The following is a 20,521-nucleotide window of genomic DNA, read 5'->3' on the forward strand; positions in this document are numbered from 1 at the left end:
ACCATTTTTTGGATCGAGAGAACGCGCAGTAATATACAAATTCGTCGAATCGAATGATTTAAATGAAAAGTCATGATATATCGACCATTTATTAATAATACATTTATTTTGCGAGTTTTATATGTTGGAAATATACGGTGCTGGTGCAATTTTAAATATTTTGATCATATATTTTCATTTATTATTCATGTATCGCTCAGAAAAGATTTTATTAATAATTCGCTCCGTGAGAAATCTTTCAACATTCAAAATGTCTTCACCAAAGTAATTAATAATAAGGATTTGTATAAGTAATCTCCTTGCACATGTAATACACGTGTATCTCTTATGCAATTGCAGTGCAATAAATCTCTCCTTCTCCTACTCGTAACGCTTTCGCGTTGAATTGCTTTTGATAAAGGTAAACAAATAAATCTGGTCTTCTAATAGCTCGAGGATAGTCTCTCCGACGAGTTGCGAAAATCGCGAAACGCACGGAACGATGCAGCACGCAGGCGCCCGCGTGGTTGGCGGCAAAGTGGATCCGATGAGCGTCGCGGCGCCCGGCGCGTTTTACTCCTCAGTTGACGTAGCCGCGTCGTCGACGTAACAATATGCTCCACGCTCTCGCGATTCCGGTGTTCTGCATCGCGACATGGGTAACCGCGCTGAACGATCCGTCATCAGGTAAATGTCCGAGTCAGATCATCATCTCCTCGCACTGCTCCGCACGAGACCCTCAACAGCGTTATATGCACGATATATTATGCAATTGTGATACGTTCCTTCTTAGTGAAAATTAGCTCGTAATACGTGACACGTGATCTAGAAATTCAGGATCCTCATCGCAATTTCCGCGATTCTTCTCTAGTGGGTGGACAGAGAAAAGGGGGTGAAAAAAGGTTGCGCTGTTTTATGACTGCTCCGCACACGACTAGGTTCTGCATGCGAGCATTAAATGCATTGTCGCGCGATCCCTCTCTCCCTTGGAGAAATTTTACGGGCGGCTTTTACGATTGCGGTTTGTTTATTACGCGGATGATAAAAGTCAGTAGGTGATTACGGGTCGGTCGTAATTTAAACGAATGAGATTGCCGCGATCGAGTCACCTATTTCCGCGCAACCCCAAGCCGTCGCTTGCACCGCGCTGCGTCGCATTGCTTCGCTTTGCAGGAGCTTTGCTCCGATCCCGCAGGGAACGATTGTACCGCAGTATCGTAACGCGAGTTTACGTTATTCCATTGATAGAGAACGTGGGACTGCGTCGTTCGCGAACGTAAAGCTCTTCGCGACGAGTTTCGAATCATAATCAACCGCGATTCTTCGTCTAATTTTTTTTTCGTCGCGACACTAGAACGGAACCCTTCAAATCTATAATTATTATTTTAGGGCGAATAATCTCTCTTACTATTGAAGATTTCCTGGTATCAATTAGGATCGCGGATTTGCTCGTAAACGCGAATAATCGAAAATAGATGCGTTCAGACGGAAAAATCTGAAGTCGACATCCCTCTGTGTCTTCTCTCTTTTATATATTTCTCTCTTATATTTCTATTTATATATAATATCTCTTCCAATTTGTGTTCTCTCTCCTCGGCATTTATTTTAATACCCTTCCTTTCGTCTGTTTTCTGCTTGCCAGTCCACCCTCGTCTGCAATCGCTTATACGAATCGCGGCAAGTATAAATTATCGCACGGCACATGAGTGTTAGTCCAACGAACCCTCTTTTCCCTTATCCTCTTTCGCGTGATAATAATTATTCTCTCTTTCTCGGCAAGTTGACTGGGAAATGGGTTCTTTAGCCATCGGACGGGACACTTCGTAGATCGTGCCGGAGATCATTCGTTTATTCTCGCGCCCGGGCGATTATTCCTACGTCCCGAGTGGCGAGACAAACGGCAGAAATTTCAAGGGGGAGTAATCGCGAGATTTCCGGACGCGCGGCGCGCGTCGGCACGTGGTATGCCACCCGGATTAGATGCTACTGAAATACGCCGGCGCCATTATGCGCGGCTTGCGCCGTAATCGCGCGAGGAGTCTAATGACTTAACGCCGAATTATCGCGCCGTCGACCGAAGGCTCCGTAAATCTACTTGGCTTCGCTCGCCCGTTAATCGTCCGCCTCTTACCTGCCCGAATTAGTCCCGAATTAGTTGCAAATCCCCGCCTGTGATATATCGGGGGAGGACGATGGAAGAACGCCTGGGTTTTTAATCAGCGTCTTCGGATTGTGTCAAGTTGCTCCTCGATACGGCGTGATAAGGTCCGTAATAAACGCTCGCACCCTTAAATATAGTCGTCACGTGAGTTACTTTCATTGCAAAGAGATATCGATAAAAGCCGCATACGCTTATACGCGAATTACGATTCTCAAAATTGTTACAGCCTTAATTTATGCACGGCCCGGCGGAGTAAAGCTATCAGCGAGAATTGTTATCGCGAGCGAATAAAATAGATAGATATCCTGGCCGAGTGTATTTTATGTATATTTTGCGAATAAATATAGGACTTCGAGCTCTATTCTCTGATGCATGAATTTTTTATTTTTATTTTTTTTTTGTATGAAACAGTTTATTTCGTGCAGTTTTTTTATGTACTATCGGAGAAGGTTCTCGTTCGACATTCGATTGAAATGATATTTTTGTGAAAGCTTTATATGTTCCTATCTATATACTTTATTAAAAACTAATATATTTTGTTTCTAGAATTGCAATACTTTGTAATGTATAAAAATTTTATACGTGAAATTTGATTTATAACATTTTATTATTATAAAAATTGCTTATATACTGATTTTGTGTCACAATTTAATTTTTATAAAAATTAATAGATGATATAGGCGCATCGGAAATATATGTTTAAAAAATTATAAAATACAATGAGTAAAATAGAAGTTTTTATTACTTATACTATAAAATTAAATATTTACTATTAAAGATATGAATATATTAAGGTAGTTCTATCGCTACAATATCAACTAAAAGTTTCGCCTCTAATCGATAAGGAAATTCATCGTTTATACAATGTTACCGTAGCAACAATTTTAGTTGAGTCTGTACAGTCTGAACCGCTTCACATAGAAACAGCTCATGTATGAATACACATCATCATCGCAATTTCTCTCCATGTTTTGTTTGGAAAAAAATTTATTTCTTTAAAAAGTAATATCTTTGAAACTAAACGGTGGAAAAAATTTATTTTTTTTTAAATAATCCCACACTCATATTGTATACCCCACTGGTTTTTTTATTAAAATCGTAAGATCCGTTCTATTGTTATATATTAAAATGTGTGATGAAAATGCCATCCTTTCACGTGGTGTATAGAAAAAATGCTATTTTTAATTGTAAATAACTGTTAAACTAAACGGTGAATCGACTTCAAAATTTCGTAATCGATAGATATTAACTCCGTCTACAACATATTAAAATTTCTAAAAATTCGTAAGAATTGTGAAAAACGATAGAACTACCTTAAGTTGTGAAATCCGAATTTCTATATATGTCTTATATATATAATTTATTGTAATTGAGAAAATGTGACATATAAAATCATAAATATTCTTTGTTCTAAATGACTTAGATTTATCATAGTTTTCAATAATGATTTATTTATTCATAATAATGCCGTTGAAAATACGGTTTTAATTGTAGTATTATCTCTAAATCTCATTTCTCAGTTCTCAGTCTTCATTCTCAATCTTAGTTTATCTCTGAAATTGCATTTATTATTCACCTTAGTCATAAAGCCGTTACTATTTTAGATCAATGTTAGTGTATCTATTCTCTACAACGTCACATTTATGTAAAGTTATCTTGTGCTTTACGCTTTTATTAGATAGAAACAGATAAATTAGATAGAGATATATAAATTAGGCAAGACCGATTAAATTTCTTAATTAATGAATTCTATAGACTTTTTCTCCTATAACTGCGTCGATGAGTTAATCATTCATTACATTATCTTTATTTGCCGTGATTTGAACTGATCGTAAAATTTTGTACTTCGATCGAAATGATGTTCGCAACAAGCAATCTGGTAATGGGAAGGCTAAATTAATTGCTAAAATAAGTGTTCCTCAAACACTAAACGTCAGTTCGCCGACGTTTACAAGGAGCAATTTGATTTGTTAAGTACACAGTTTGAGAGAGTGGAACAATTATCGGATATTTCCTATTTCGAGGTGACGGTTGACGGTGGCATGATTGACGCGTAGACGGATATTTTATTCATACTGAAAAGGACTTACGCTTTTATCATAAGTTACTTCCTGTCATGTTTTTATTAATACAGACTGTACAACTTTTCTTACATTATTTATTAATGATAGATTTCTTAATGAGTCTAAAATATTTTTATTCTTGTTCAAATTTTGATCTATAAGATGGAAAACTATTTTCATTAAACTTCAATATACAATAAAAATTAAATTATTAATTTTTAATAGATTGAATCTTGTGAATATAAGAGAATATGAAAAACTTTTTTTTAGTTTAAGCAGACATTTAATTGAGCTGATATTTCATTTAAAGCTTAAAGGTAAAGTTTTTATATTAAAAATTGTACAATATTGTGATTTTCTATAACATTTTAATATTTTGTTAAAAATTTGATTAATGTATGTAAAAAAATTTGACCAAAAGAATATGAATGCAACATAATATAAATATGCAATATAATATAAATATGCAGTGTTTATCAATTTTTATAAAATATTCGAGTGTTTGTATTTTTCAAATTTTTATTTTTTGTTTTTCACATTGTGCATAAAAGATAATAATCGAAAATAAATATTGAGCGCAATCCTTTTAGACGCGTATGATAAATAATTTTTAGCTTAGATGTGACAAAATGCAATAGGGAAATGCAATTACGGTGACACGTAATTACGACGTGTTCAAGAGTTCATCCTTTCCCATCTCAACGTGGCGAAACTGTCTTTTGCTAATAACGCATCGCGCCGAGCAATTAATTGCGGGAATCTGTGATTGGTAAATCGTGTGATATTTGCCAGTGTGATTTTGCGTTTGATTGCACCTAATTCGCAAACAGCAAACCACCGTCGACACACCCCTCTTGTGTATTTGCACGCGGAATCGGTATTAAACTAGCAACTCCGTGCTTCGCGCGCTTCGAAATCTCCGTAGTAGCGAACGCATACGTTAGATAAATATGCGCAGTCAACACACACACCTTGGCACACTCCCTAGCCTAGTAGGTACGTGCGGTTCTTAGTTTTTTCCTATTTTTTTCGTTGCACGCACCGTCATGTCTCATGCATCCATCTTTTGGCATGAGCAAAGGGGAATGTATAATGACACGCGCGGTCCACAGCCTCAAAGTGCATCAACGCTATTCGGTTACGATAGAAGCGCTTTCTAAAGACGACGATAAGCCGGAAAATTATATGTTTCTCATAGTTCATATTTAATCTGAAAATATAGTCCTCTTGCTTATATTTGCAATTAGCGAGTAGGTGACATTTTAATTGACAGAATAGAAGAACATTCACTAGTAAAACGTAATATAGTTTAAATTTTACTAATACGAATAAATGAAGTGCCTTCATTAATTTGAAATCAACGTAACATTTCTTAAAATATATTAAAGAAATATACTGAATATTTTAATTAGGATACTATAAAAATTTCTGTATTTCTGTATTTTAACGAATAAGTTTCGCCTTATGAAGTCTTTTAATTATTTTGCTCTCATCATAATTCACCGTTAAAGTTGAATGGTGCATTTCGAGAGCGGAATTATTTTGAAGCTGCTTAACTTATTCGACTTATCATTTTAATGCTATTGTTATGTAAAGTTTTATTCCCAAATTTAGGAATAATACGTGACCTTCTCGAATCTCTCTCTTTTCTTCTCTCTTTTATATTATTTAACTCTGTTATTTTACTATTCAAAATGTTAGATTTTTAAAAATTATACACAGCATGACTGCTCTGTAACTAAGAATATAAAGAAGCAATCAATTAACATAATAATAAAAACGTAGATGTAACATTTTCTATGTAGATGCAAATTCTAAGAACGAAGAACGATGTGATAGTAGATACGTTGAAGCCGCTCGGGAAACTCATTAGGATAGAGAGCAGTGATATGTTTATGCATTCGGTGCATCGTGATATATCGAGGGCGACTTCAAAGTGCAGCTCACAATTAGCTCGGGGCTATCGCGAAATTAATTTCTTTCACGCCCTCGGCGTGGGTGCACAACACGAGCGCGCTTAGACTCCTAAGCTAATGACTTAAACGAGCCCCATTGGCCGATAAAATCCTTCTTCTCTCATGCGTCTAACATTGTGACGTTATCAGGTTTTTTATTCAGGTGTATATAGAACGGCTTAGAGATTTACCATTTACTTTGCTTTTAAAATCCATGTGTAGATAGCATAATATATAAAAAAATTATAATTTTTATATATATATATATATATATATATATATATATTACTCAAGATTTTTTTTGTAAAAATAAAATTTGAATATAAAATAAAATTAATTAAAAAAAGATATTTGATTGTTTAAAAACTATCGATTGCGTATGTACACATGCAAGATGAAATCACTCTCGCCATTTTGCTTTTCATCAGTGTTATAATTAGTTTTCTAGATATTTTCAATTTTATTCCTCCACACACAGAATTAATATGATGACATTAATATTTAATGTATCGCATATCTTAACACATGGAAATTTTAACAACAATTAATCTTTTTAATAATTAATTAGATTTAAAAAATATGAATGATTTAATGATTCTACAATATCAAATATTTGGATTAATAAAATTACATGAGTTTTTATTAGGCTTTCATATTGGTCTTTTACAGAGAATTATCCGTTTGCCCTTTGATTGTTAAGAGCCAATATTGAATACAAGCATACAAAAAGCATATAAAATATTTCGAGCACGAATATTTTGACTAATTGTCAAATAGAAAATAAACGAAGGAAGAGGTGCAGTGAACTGAATAGTAGCACATCCCCGATATATTGAAATATATATCTTTTTGCATATTACAAAATTGTGAAACAATTCATGGATTTTAATATGTACAATTTATACTATAATATAATATAATATATTTATATACATCGAAAATTTATATTTCTTGCGTAAATTTATGGAAAAAGAAATGAAAACGTTAATATTATTTTCCAGAGCATTAAAGTGCATAATACTAATTTCTTCTTGTATTGCATATCGTAGTAGAATTAGTTAGATACAAACAACACGGCGCGTGGAAATTGAAGACTTACTCTCTTTTATAAACTCGCATGAGAGTTAGCTACGGAACTGGGCGGAGAGAGTTTAGCGAAACGTTTTCTCAAAGCAAGAATGGAATTGTTAAACAGCGTTTCCGTGCTTGCATGTCCTTTCGCGAGAATGCAGGCTAGACACCTGCGAGATGATACGATCTCGCGACGGGGTCGAGTGGGACACGGCCGTGTAAATTATGGCGGTGTTTTGAGTCCGCTGCCGCGAATTCGCAGCTAACGACCTTTTAACTTCTCACGGAGTGATGCCCCGCGTGTCGCGAAAGAGTGGCGCTTTTCGACGACGATGACAACAAAACGAATTGCACGCACCTCCTATATAGCTACATGTATTGGCTTTGGCTCCCTACATTTGTCTCCTTCTAATTGTCACGCAAACAGCCATCGCGCAAACGAATGGGGTGCCACATGCTTTTCTCCCACGATCGACCGATATGTAGAACACGACGAAATTGGATCGTTTCATTGAATAAGCGGAAAAATGCAGAACGTGCTATAACAGTAACGTTATTGGGAATCCTGCTAGGTGAACGTTGTCATCGGTTTTAATTCAATTTTACGGTTTCGCGACCTTTACAAACGCCTGTTACCGCAATCACCAATTTTATCATATTCTGCTCGAAACGATGTTCATAACATCGTGCTAGTTCGAATATACATATTATATCTTTGGATCATACTTCATATTACGTCTATTATACAGTAAAACTGCAATATAGCTGCAATACCCCGGAAAACATTTTTTATATACGATATAACAATATAAAATTATATAGAAATATATAAAATTATACACATATAATCGCAAAATTATATATAAAATATATTCATACATAATTTGATAAAAGTGCTTTTTATATATAATTATATAATTATATATATGTATATATATATATATATATATATATATATATTAAATAAGTATTTCTTCATATATATAAATATATGTTTCATATACATATATAATTCGACATGATTATATATGAACCCTTATAATTTATTAAGAAAAGAAGAAAAAAAGCCAGTAAATATAATCACAAGGATGAAAATTTTTGAAAAAATTGCAGACGATCAAACTGGACAAAAAATATATTAATTTATTATTAGATCTTCCTCATTACGTTTCGACCTTTGGTTCAGGTCCTTATCAAATGAACAAACGTTAAATATTAAAATGCAAGATTTTTTGATGTCATTATAATAAAATATGTATGATAGTCTATTATCACACTTGTTAGCTAAACGTCTCAGTAGACACACGTGTTTTCACACATATTCAATTTTATAGTAATGATTATCATACATATTTTATTATAATCACATCAAAAAAATCTTGCATTTTAATATTTAACGTTTGTTCATTTGATAAGGACCTGAACCAAAGGTCAAAACGTAATGAGGAAGATCTAATAAATTAATAAATTTAAAAAATATATTAATAAAAAATATATTAATAAATTAATATATTTTTTGCCCAGTTTGGTCGTCTACAATTTTTTCAAAGATTTTCATCCTTGTGCTTATAATTTATATATAAATTTATATAATTATGTATAACAATAGACATATTTTCCACATAAATTTTACTATTATATGTATAATTATACAATTATTTATATATAATTATATATAAAAAATTTTTTCCCGGGTATATTTTTAACCGGGTATATGTTAACCTCGAATAATGCAGGGTTCATATTAACTTATTATTATTAAAAAGACTTGATATAGTAATCTTAAATTAATTTATAGGTCATATCTATTAATTAATATCATGTGACACAATTTTATCAATGTGAGATAAAGCGCTATTTCTGATAAGACTTTAAACTAAATGCAGATGATATCTTGAGACCCAAAAAGACATTTGTTACTATAAAAGGATGGACATGAAAATAGATTTCTAGAAAAAAATCTGCAAACATATAACATCTTGTTAACTAAAGTCTTTTTGATATTCAAAAAATTAGTGCGACAATATTGAACATTGTTTGACGTAATGATATATAGAATCATTTCAGAATACTTATATTTAAATAGAAAGTATAAATTTGAATTTTTATGTCTAATAGAATACAAAAGTCAATGCAAATTTTATTATATGTTATTTGTTTTGGATCTTCGTTTGACAGGTATTAACACTGCAATCTGATTGTTGTTAACACAAGTTTAATGTTCCGCATTTTTTTCCCATATCTTTTACCCCTTATCGTTGTTTGTCGCGTTCAGACTCAGATACGTGTAATTCTTCATATTCTCTCAGTCATGCTAAGTACTTGTATGTTACGAGAGTTTCATGGCTAATTACCAATGATAAATCGTGGGGCAACGCTAACGACGTTCGTTCGAAGGAAAAAGGAGCATTTATCATTGCCGCATTTTCATCATCGGCCTACGACGTAATACCGATTCGTAATTCTGACATTGTTGTACTGTTTCTCTCGTTTTCCTAACGTATACGTTGCTTTTTATGACAGAGAGTGTTGGTTGATCTATAACGGACATTAGTTACATTTTGACGTTTTGTTTCATATGATTATTTCTATTACTTAAGAATTAGATTTTCATGTATTTTTGACAAATTTATTATGCGTGACTGTATATATTACTATTATTTGCACAAATCTGGCGAAATTTTAATGGTATTTTTATGATAAAACGTAGAGAAAAAGACGGTATGTGTCAACTTTTTATAGTAGATATATAAAAGTTTAATATCAATATTTATTATAAACTTAATTAATAATAAAATGTAATATTTTAATATTTTAATTAACTCCAAGAATAAAAATTTAACGTTTTAAAAATTTATAGATTTATCTATATACATGTGCACTCAATTATTTACAATTAAAAATACTATTGACATTAAAATAGTTTTATCACGCAAAAATGTAGCCCAAAAATTCATATATGAAAAATAGTGCTCCAGAGATTCGAATCAACTGGCTTATTTATTTTACCTAACTTTTTATGTTAATGTTGCATGCAAATGCAAATGTGTTCATGTAAAATAAATGGTTCTATAATGTTTATTTTTCTTATATTTAAAATTTGTAACATTGATTAGAAAGAAATATTACTATTTAAATAAATATCTTTGTATACATTCGCAAATCTCACCAATTGTAATTGTAACGAAATTTTATCCGCGATAGTGTCTTAAGTAAAATCTTTTGTCGTTCATCTTAAGTAAATAGCTCAGAATTTCTTGGATGCATTAAAAAAAGAAATTTCTCAATTAATAATGTAAAAGAGAAGTTGTAGAAAAATGGGTTACTCTTAAAAAATAATATATCGCTAACATTATATTGCAAGAAAAAATATATTGGCAGATATATTCGAAATTTGTTAATGACAGTTGTATTTTTCTCTGCATTACTGCAAATTTTATTAATTGTAAATCGAATACTATTACAATACATTACGTCCTAACCGTAATTCTTATTACTTATTGATGAATAAAACAGCAATAGCTATATCGTATATCACGCAAATTTATCGCTTGTCCGAACTAACTTCATCTTTGTGCTACTCATCATAGCATGGTAACTCTTTCGCGAATTAACAATCGTAAATTAACGATCTACCCGGGGAGAGATCTTGACAAATATATCCCACATTCTCTATCTCTCTCTCTCTCTCTCTCTTGTCCGCGTTCGACCGTCGCTCCTTTTCGCGCGCAATCAATCACTTTATTTCGTAGGCTGCCCGATGAAAAATCACCGAGGTCGCAATAAATCACGAAACCGAGTTATGAAAGATCCGCACGCTCGTTCGGTCGCTGACCGAGACGGCGCGTGATCGCGATAGCTATCGAAAGTGCGCGATCGTTCAATTTTTTTTTTTTCGCAACAAGCGTGCAGTCGGGATTTTTCGGGATCGAATATTCGATCCCGATTTGACGAGTTTACACGGGGCGATGGAGCGAGACGAATATATGTATGTATATACATGTAAGCGGGCGCATCTTTTAGCGTCAGTGCGAAAGCTCGCCTCGTCCCCTGCGTCAACAGTTGCGTTTCCGGAGCGCGGAGACGTTTGAAGGGATGATCGAGGCGTGAACAACTTTTGCGACGCTGCGCCGCACGTTCACGCTCGGGCGGACTTGGACTATATCTCGTCGTCATCGTTGGATTGTTCCCAAACGTTGTCGCCAAGTGTGGTCAAACTTGTCGCCGACGTTGATTCGAAGCTGGGAGAGAGCGAGAGCGAGAGAGAGAGATTCGCCCTTTATGCCGGCATTGAACGACCAGTTTGACAATTCGCGCGGACTATAACGACATCACCGCTCGCGAGAATGAATCTATTCGCGGGCGTCGTTTAGACGACGACGACGACGACGACGACGACGACGACGGCGAAGACAAGATCCCGTTGTTTTCCTTGACATTTTACAACTACTGCTGTTTACACGCTTCCGCGACCTGAGCCCTATCTGCGCTTTAGTCACGGCGCATTACACCTTTTCACGTGGTAAAGGAGCCGTGCGAATGAAGAACACTCGATTATTCATTCTTAACTCGCGAGAAAAAAGAGTGGCGACGTATCCTCGAGAAACTTACGAATATTTTTACAAGTGGATCGCGCGGATTGAAATAACGTCGGCGATAATTGCTCATCCAAACTATGACTTTTTTTTAACAAGACCCTATCGCGTGCAATTGATTCGATACAGTTTTATTGCTCCTTTAAATCAGAACGTCCTCGAGCGACAGTCGTAATTCGTGGAATCAAAGATTGTCTTAAAGAGCGTCTCTTCTCTCGCAGCACACGTAGAATCGCTATTGGATCCTTTCGAAACTGCCGTGTAAAGCTCGAATCGAAGAACTATATATAGACAGGAAATTTCCCGCGTTTCCACAGAGATAAGTGGAATCAGGAACTTAATTAACGGCATATTTTCCGGGTGGGAGTGTTTAAACTCGAGTAAAGGCTAAAAACCTGCTGAAATACGAAATTCTCGTGGCGCGATTAACCCCGCTGCGCCGTGAAATCAATGAACGGCAGCGGGAAGAAAGGTGAGCGAGATGTAGAAGCGAGCTATTGGGCCGAGACGAGGGACTATATAACCACCCATTATCAACCTCATTAATGGTACGATGCAGAGCCCTCTACTCTCTACCGATTTGGCTACCGATTCTCACAGTAGCTACCAAGACCTGCCTCGCCAACTTGTTCCCGATTTACGTTGCGGGCGCGCGCTCTCGCGAAACTACCGACACACCGAGTATTTTATAGCAGTTATATAGCCAGTTATTTAACCCCAATTAATTAGTCTACCCGTGCCGGTCCAACTTTTCTCTTAGTTGCACTCGGGTCTGCTTGAACAATCATTATGTGAGCGCCGCGTGCTGTCGGTATCACGCTACTTCGTTACAGATTATCACTTCAATGCTCGTGAACGGCCTCGCGCACCTGGTTTATTCTTGTTCCATTTGTCCGTAAATTTCGCGGGCGCGCGATCATATTTCACTGTGGTTAATCGTCGAACTTGTAAGGCGGTATACGGGGATGTTGGCAGTATTAGAATGAAGTCTTCAGTTCTCTTCTTTTTGCACGCTCAACTCTCTTGGTAATTTATGTTGCCCCCCACTCCTCTTTTTTTCTGATTTTATATTTTTTTAATCTTAGATTATATCTTAATATAAATTGTATAATTTGAAAAATTGACAAGCATATGGATATAATTATTCTGCAGAGTTCTCTTAAGCTTTATTAGTTTCCCCATATACATCGTCCTTTGTAGACTCTATAAACTAATTCATTTAGTGTTTCAAACTATCGGGTTATTGCAAGGAACCGACGAGTAACCGTCTACCGCAAAATTATTGTCCACCTGGTTAATTGAATGTGTTGACGTTAACATAAATCATGCTAAAGCGACAATCTATTGTCGTAACATTTATAATTAACTAAGTTGTAATTGATTTTTGTGCGTGACCAATAAATGAAGTATCTTCTTATAAATCTCGGAACTCGACAAAATTCTGCTATGCCGATTTGCTTGTACGTACATAAAACATCGCATTTCGATCGATCGTTCATTCACGTTTCACTCTTTATTCGCGACTACAATAAGAACAAATGATTTCTTTCAACAAAACAACGGATGCACACAATAGCGAGACGCGAATTATTTTTCTCGTGTCAAAACGCAGATGATGAAAATGAGGAAGAGCTTCCTCTTCGATCATTCTCGCAAAAAACCCAACAGTTCGAAAGATTTTGATGCACCTCGTGCGTGTGTGCGGTCGTTGATCTCTTCGTCGCATTCCTGTTGGATTCCTTCTCTTTGCTCGATTCTTCATCGAAGTTACCCCAAACCGTTTCTCGCCCCTATCTCTCTCGAGCGCGATTTTACGACATCCCGGAAAGTTCGTACCCTTTTTCTCCGCGTCGCCAATGCCTCATATTTTCCCGGCGTCGCCCTTCCTGTCGTGTCATTTGATTATCGTCATGAAACTCGCCGGCTATTTTCTCTCGAAACGCCCGTTTTCTTATTTCACCCTCTAAACGTATGTGGCACTCGGGTCTCAACGGCGTCACTCGCAAATAATCGCAGCTGGCATTTTCTTCGATCTCACCCTCCGACCGGTTCGTCCCATTTAATCTTCCGCGATATTCTGACCGTGTATGTATCCTGATCGTGATATACTATGTATGTATACAGCTCTGCCATCCGTGACTCTCGGTCGTTGAAAATCATTTGGAGTGTCGGGGTCGTTGGGTAGAATTCCGGAAATTTATTCACGAGCGAGAATTTTTTGGCCGATCTTCTCTCATTTCCTCATTTTGTTCTAAAAAAAAAAAACAATGAGTTTTCCACCGAAAAAACTTAATGGCAGTCAACATAGTGTAGATTTTTTATTATACAGATACACAAGCTGAGTTGAAGTTTATCGTTCGGTCAATGGTAGCTGTTTAAAGCTGTATTGCGTATATCTTTGTATTCTCGGGAAATGAGGGATTGTCTTGCAAAGTCCTCCTTTCTTTTAAAGATTACGCATGTCATTCGCACGAGATGATGGTCTCTCACCGTATTGTCGCGTGGGAAGTTACCGGGTTTACGTCATAAAGCGCGTCATTCTAAATTCTACGGCGGCATCGTGTGTCTTTGGTGCTCTTTTCCTTTATTTCTTTGTAGAGAAAAAAAAGGTGACAGCGAATCCGCCCGGAAACGCTTCAACGTTTTGTAGACGTTTAATATCCTGGCTTAATATTATAGGGGAAAAGAGGGCCGCGGAGAGTTGAGGAGGGGGGGGGGGTGGTCTTTGTCTCTCCTTCTCTCTCATTCTGATTGGTTCACCCGTTCTACTTTACGATCCACCGCAGCTGGCCACAGCTCGTTCTTCAGCGGCAGCTTGGTGTCCCGCGAACGATCGAAATCCCATTTTCCACTGTCACAGACCGTCCACTTTTTCTCGGAACGAGATTTCTGGGTTTGCGAGAGAGCGACGTTCTCGTCCTTAAAGTCTAATTTCGCCTGGATATTATACGACATCGTATTAACAAACGATATCCCCTGGATTTCAATTTGCAATGAAGAAACGATTTATTTATCTCGCAATGATGATTTTCCTTTAAATCTATTGTTAGATCTCGAGCGATTTGACATTTTTCCTTTTTTAAAATTGTCTCTGTTTCAAATATATCTATATAGGTAAAGTTAATAGATTAGAGTTAATAAGCAATAAAATATATATCACTCGAAAACGACTGACAGTGAGTGCTCAGAATCGCTTTTATAAATAATGGAAATTGGTCCTCAAAAATAAATTTTATTTCTCTCAACAGAAACTATATTAAATAGCATTGTATATTATCATTTGTATATAAATAATATTTTGATAACAAATTTACTTTTTCTCATTAAAGAATAATATCAGGTGAATGTTATATCGTATTATATAAATAAAGAATAGCAAATTATTTTTGAATAGGATATCGGATATCGGATATTATTAACATACAAAGTTCTGCGATTACTTTAGTATCTAACCGCTATATTAATTACAAATACTGTTACAAGTGGAATATTTAACTGTAAATTTGAAACATCCATGCTTTACGATTGGATAATTAATATAATATTCCGTGCTTAATCGAATTCCTTCGTGTATCTCACATTTAATTATTTATTTTTACTCTTTCAATTAAAACGCGCGTTTTATATAACATATTGAGTGCTATATCTTTTGTGAATAATTAAAAATGTCGTGAGGCAAATGAACTAGTCGATTGTGTCTATTTGGTGTATTTAGCGCAAGACATGAAAAAGTTATGAAAGAAGCCAGCACATTCGAACCAGAATTATTGGTACGCCAAACTGAAACAATCCGCTCGTATAGTTAGACCGCGGAGGCCCATTATCCGCCAATTAAACTCGTCATTAACGCAGATCAGTTCTGGCTGGCTGGCCCTTGGTTCTTATAAGGTCGAGCGGAAGGGCCACGTGCTCGCTCACCAGAGCGATCGAAAATCCATTTTCGCCATTTCGACACTGTCGGGCCGTTTCTCCTGGAGAGCAAGACAAGTGTTTCCAGGAGGATGGCGAACAGGAACGTTGGACATGTCTGGTGTGCCTTGATGTACCTCCAGAAGTCCGTTTCTCGAGTGCCTGTTCGTACACGACTTGTCACTGATTTGCGTATGTTCAAAGGCCAGGATCTGCGTGCTCGTACCGTCTAATGGGATCCTTTGTGCGAGCACACGCGACTGTCGGCCGCAATACATGTGCGCTCGTGCAATGTGTCTCGCACACCTACACATACATATTTGGGAGAGCCGTTCGTTACCTGCGACAGGTGCGTAAAATCGCGTCACGTGGTTCTGAACATTTTTCTACATTCTTTGTCGCGGTCGAAATATGTAAATGATCTTATTGAGATGGCAAAGAAGATAAAAATTGCTCGATTTTATTCATGAAAAGTGTGAGGTGACATTGATTAACGTTAACTATTTAAATGCGCGAAATGAGGCATGAATAAAATAATGATCATGATTAAAAATTGTTATCTTCACGATTATATAAAAATTCATAATAATGACTAAATATTAAATTGGATCTATCGATAAGTACATGCTAATAACGACATATTAGCAATTATATATAAGTATGACTATCAGCTACCCTTAAACACCATTAAATTATTAATGCTGTATATACAGTCATTTTCAACGAAGGTCGCGAATATATACTTACGGACGGCACACCGATCTTTAATATAATGCCATAAACACGAAAGTCGGGATTCTGATTCACCGTAAGAGGGATGAGAGGGTGCAGATAAACGCATGGTATGCGCGCATATGGATACCATGGAGAACTCGATAAAATAACCGAAACGTCTACGTGGCGCCAGTCAGATCCACGTGACGGCATCAAGTTTTCATTCGGTGCGAGATCGCGTGTCACAAATTACCGGTATCGCGGACTCCCCACCGACACGCCAAATCGATTTTCGTTCGGACGTTCGGATTTCCCTCGGTCGCGGCAAGGCTCGTTCTACGGTCTGCGCAACGTGCGCAGGTGTTCTTTCCGCTGATGATTGTAAGCGAAACAATGGACGCCTAAAATAGTTGAAATTGTTTTACAAATTAATCGTGGAAATTAATAGACAGATATATCCTGTCTCGATATAGCAAAATTCACTTTGCGCATATTGATAGACACTTGCGGATTTTTGCTTAAATGTAAGACGTGACAGATATATTTCCGAATAACCTGATTTTAATTCTTTATTAGTGGAAGATAATTTCGGTAAAATATATAAGGTTTGAAATACATCGAATTTTGAAGATGAATAAGACATGTCAGATTCAGAGAGATTTATTTGAAATGATTTTTTTGAAACAAGACATTTTTTTATTTTTACTACTTCGACTAATAAATCTTTTAATAAAATTGTAAATGGTGAGATCGATGTTTATTTTCAAAAAATTTTTGCTAAAAGTATTTTTATATTTTTGAGAATTTATAAATAATATGCTAAGATTATTTAATAATGTAAAATACGCAAAGAGATTTCTTTGAAAATAATACTATGAGAATACTTAATCGTTAATTAAATATTAGAATTAAACGGTAGAGATAAGATTTTGAGTTAAAATTTAGAAGATATGTGCGAGTTATTTTGGATATTTCGCAATTCAATTAATTAAATTTTCGACCTCTCTCGTATCAATTTCGTTATACTCATATATTTATCCTAATGATTGTAACTTCGTGCAAATAAAATTACAATAAAATTTGATGTGACTATTTTAGAATTGTATAATTAGAACTTATATCATTATTCGAATAAAATATTATTTGTAATTACACATTATCAGACATTAAAGTTAGTTTAACAAGAATTTATCTTTTGTAAAAAAAGACATAAATTGATATATTACATGGAATTATTCATTGCATCGAGAGAGTGCATTTAACAGGAAAAATAAAAAACATTTTCTTAAAGCTTTGCATAGTAATTACAAATAAAAATCTCAATTACTTTATCTTTTACAAATACTTGTAATCATTTTACGATAAATTAAACTCACAAATCATTATGAAAAAATATACCAAGCTTTACTTAATATGCACTCTGAAAATTAAATCTTTGCAAAAAAAACGGAAAAAAATCGGCAATAATATAGTAGGGAAAATATTTGAATAAAGAATCGCGTTCGAAAGAATACTGGTACGCGCTCTTAGAACACTATTTATTAAGGTAAGTAAATAAAGCTCGACGATGCTTGCGCGATGCGAAGCACAAGTGCCTGTTAATTGCTATGCGCCGGCGAACAGAATTTTTCTCCGGACGAGGTTTTTCCCAGAGCAAAATCTCAAGGCGGAAAGGATGCTACGTCGAACGAGTTTCCTCGCTCCACCTGTTTCCGCAAACTATCTTACCTATTCCGTCGTGGATATAGAAGACACGCTGTCGCTAAATTGTGTTTTAAGCTCAAACTTTACGTCGTTCTCCACCTCGAGATCTTACGTTGCTGTTATCCGTACTAAGTGTACCGCCAGGATGTTCCCCTTTACAAATCCCGAACTGGTGACACAACGCGTACTTCTATATATATATATATATATATATATAGAAGTACGCGTTGTGTCACATATATATATATATATATGTTACACACATATATATGTATATATATTATATATAAACATCTGTACCGGCATACACAAGCCGAAGCGGACGTTTCTTTGGTGGCGTGAAACACGCGGATCTCCGTAGTAATGAGATGCATTAAGTTTCAGTATAGTTCTCCGGCACATGGCGATTAATTATTATTCATATCTACATTACTTCGCCGCTTTGACGGTCCCATACATCAATACGTAAATTGGATATTCAGATGCGACCGTATTTTGTTACGGATGCACTTTGCAAGCTAATTGCTAATTAAGCTATATTTCACGCGAGTAAGGATATTCGTTCGACCGTACATGTAATTTCATTGCGCCGCATTGTGCATCGTAAATTTTTAGAAGGTCTGTCGGATATTCTAAATATACTAATATATTTTATGTACGATTTATTTTATTTTCTCTCTCTCTCTCTCTGTTTTTCTTTAATGTGATTTGCTTTGTGAACGACATAATTTTATTAGAACTTATATTAAAACTTAATAAAAAGGGAAAAAAATTGAACGACTCGATGAAGTTTCCCGCATCGTTGCATTTTCGTATTCACGAACGCAATTAGTCGAAACTCTGACAACTTCCCGTTCATTGCTCGGATCCCCGGTGGGATTAACACTTTGTTAAAGAGTCGGAGAAATTAAAAAGAAAATGAGAAAGGGCACGTTTCCCGCAGAGCGCGGCGATCTTTTCCCTTACGGGAATTACGTGGGAACGGTTTCGCGGCCTCTTAAAACTATCTTTTAATACTTTGGAACGGCGTCGTTTGTTCCGCGACGGTCGTTCGCATAAACCCGCGGCGAATTAATAGAATTTTTAATTAAAATACGCGGTAATTGTTCTGGGAAAGGAAAAATACATATAGGCGCACGATGGCATGAACAACGAAATTGTGTGCGGGATACAAACAAACGCTGTGTAGAAATGGAGAGAGACGCGCGTGGGATTTATAGATAGAGAGTTTATTACCTGGATCTGATTACGACACTCGTAGAGGATTTAATCTCACGACAATTTCGTCGTTGCAGGTGCACCACTTAAATTTGAATGCGTCGTTATTGCTGTTGACGTTCGTCAGTTGTATCGCATCAAGCCGTCGCGTCGCGCTTCCCGAGTACATTTTTTATCTACTGTCAATTTTTTAGTGCCAAACATTATAGAAATCTCTTATTTTATCTCAGTTATGTCAAAATTATGATAGGAAAATCCAACGTGAATGATGAAAAGCATGCTAATGAAATAATGTTCTCTCTTTAAAAACACTGCCAATGTAAATTATTATTAAACACAAGTAATATATACGTATAATAAAAAAGTATAAAATATTACAGGACATATATATGAGGAAAAGTTTGTTTAATTAAAAAAGTTCAATTGAAAAGAAATATTATTATAGAAAAAAGGCTTCTGAATAAAAATTTTTCAAGAATTTTAATAAATATTAATACTGCTGCGTAAAGTGCTCTTTAAAGTACGAAGCATTTCTATTATATTAGAAATGCTTATGCATATTTTTTTGAATATGCAAAGTATTAGGATCGACGTTTAATTTCACGAATTTATTCTCAATAAAATTATTCCGAGAATAATTTTCTCTCAATTTCGATTTATTTTATACATACAATAGATAGTCCGAGAATTATATAATTCGCAGCACGAGTAGAATTGTGCTGTAACGACGAAACTTTTCTCCTTGAATATTCTCCTGTTTCGTGTACGCAAGTTCTCGATGTACTATGCGAAGCGAGATTTATCGATAAACAATAGACCTCGATATTCATTAGTAAATTGCATTAGTAATACCCAAGCTTTCCCTTCTGACGAAGAGTTGTATCGTTCATGCTGAAACAACATACTTTATAGTCACTGTACCGGAAATAGTTGTACGTGGATAAATGATGAATAAATTAAAGCGCATCGCATGCGCTCCGTTAATTTATTTCGCCAACAATTAAGCCTCGTATCGTGATGGGTCAATTCTGAAAGCGACTTATCTTAAGCGCGCTTATAGATCACAATGATCATGAAAGATCCGCGTGAAATCTGACTTCGAAATACGTTTTTAGAAGTAAGTCTCAGATATTATAAATACCAATTGTGTCA

The 20,521-nt window shown here is 35.5% G+C and overlaps 1 protein-coding gene across 1 annotated transcript in view; it reads left to right on the plus strand.

The window, feature by feature from the left end:
• Positions 1-579: 579 nt before the first annotated feature.
• The window catches only part of LOC114940225 (neurotrimin), an 84,672-nt gene continuing 64,730 nt past the window's right edge, over positions 580-20,521 (plus strand). Inside the window, exon 1 of the mRNA XM_085487799.1 lies at positions 580-666. Within this exon, the coding sequence (XP_085343925.1) occupies positions 594-666 (73 nt within the window). The 5' untranslated portion in view covers positions 580-593. The remainder of the gene's footprint in view (positions 667-20,521) is intronic.

This window comes from Nylanderia fulva, unplaced genomic scaffold, assembly GCF_048542155.1.
Source record: "Nylanderia fulva isolate GAGA-0341 unplaced genomic scaffold, ASM4854215v1 Scaffold6, whole genome shotgun sequence".
NCBI classification, from domain to species: Eukaryota; Metazoa; Arthropoda; class Insecta; order Hymenoptera; family Formicidae; genus Nylanderia; species Nylanderia fulva.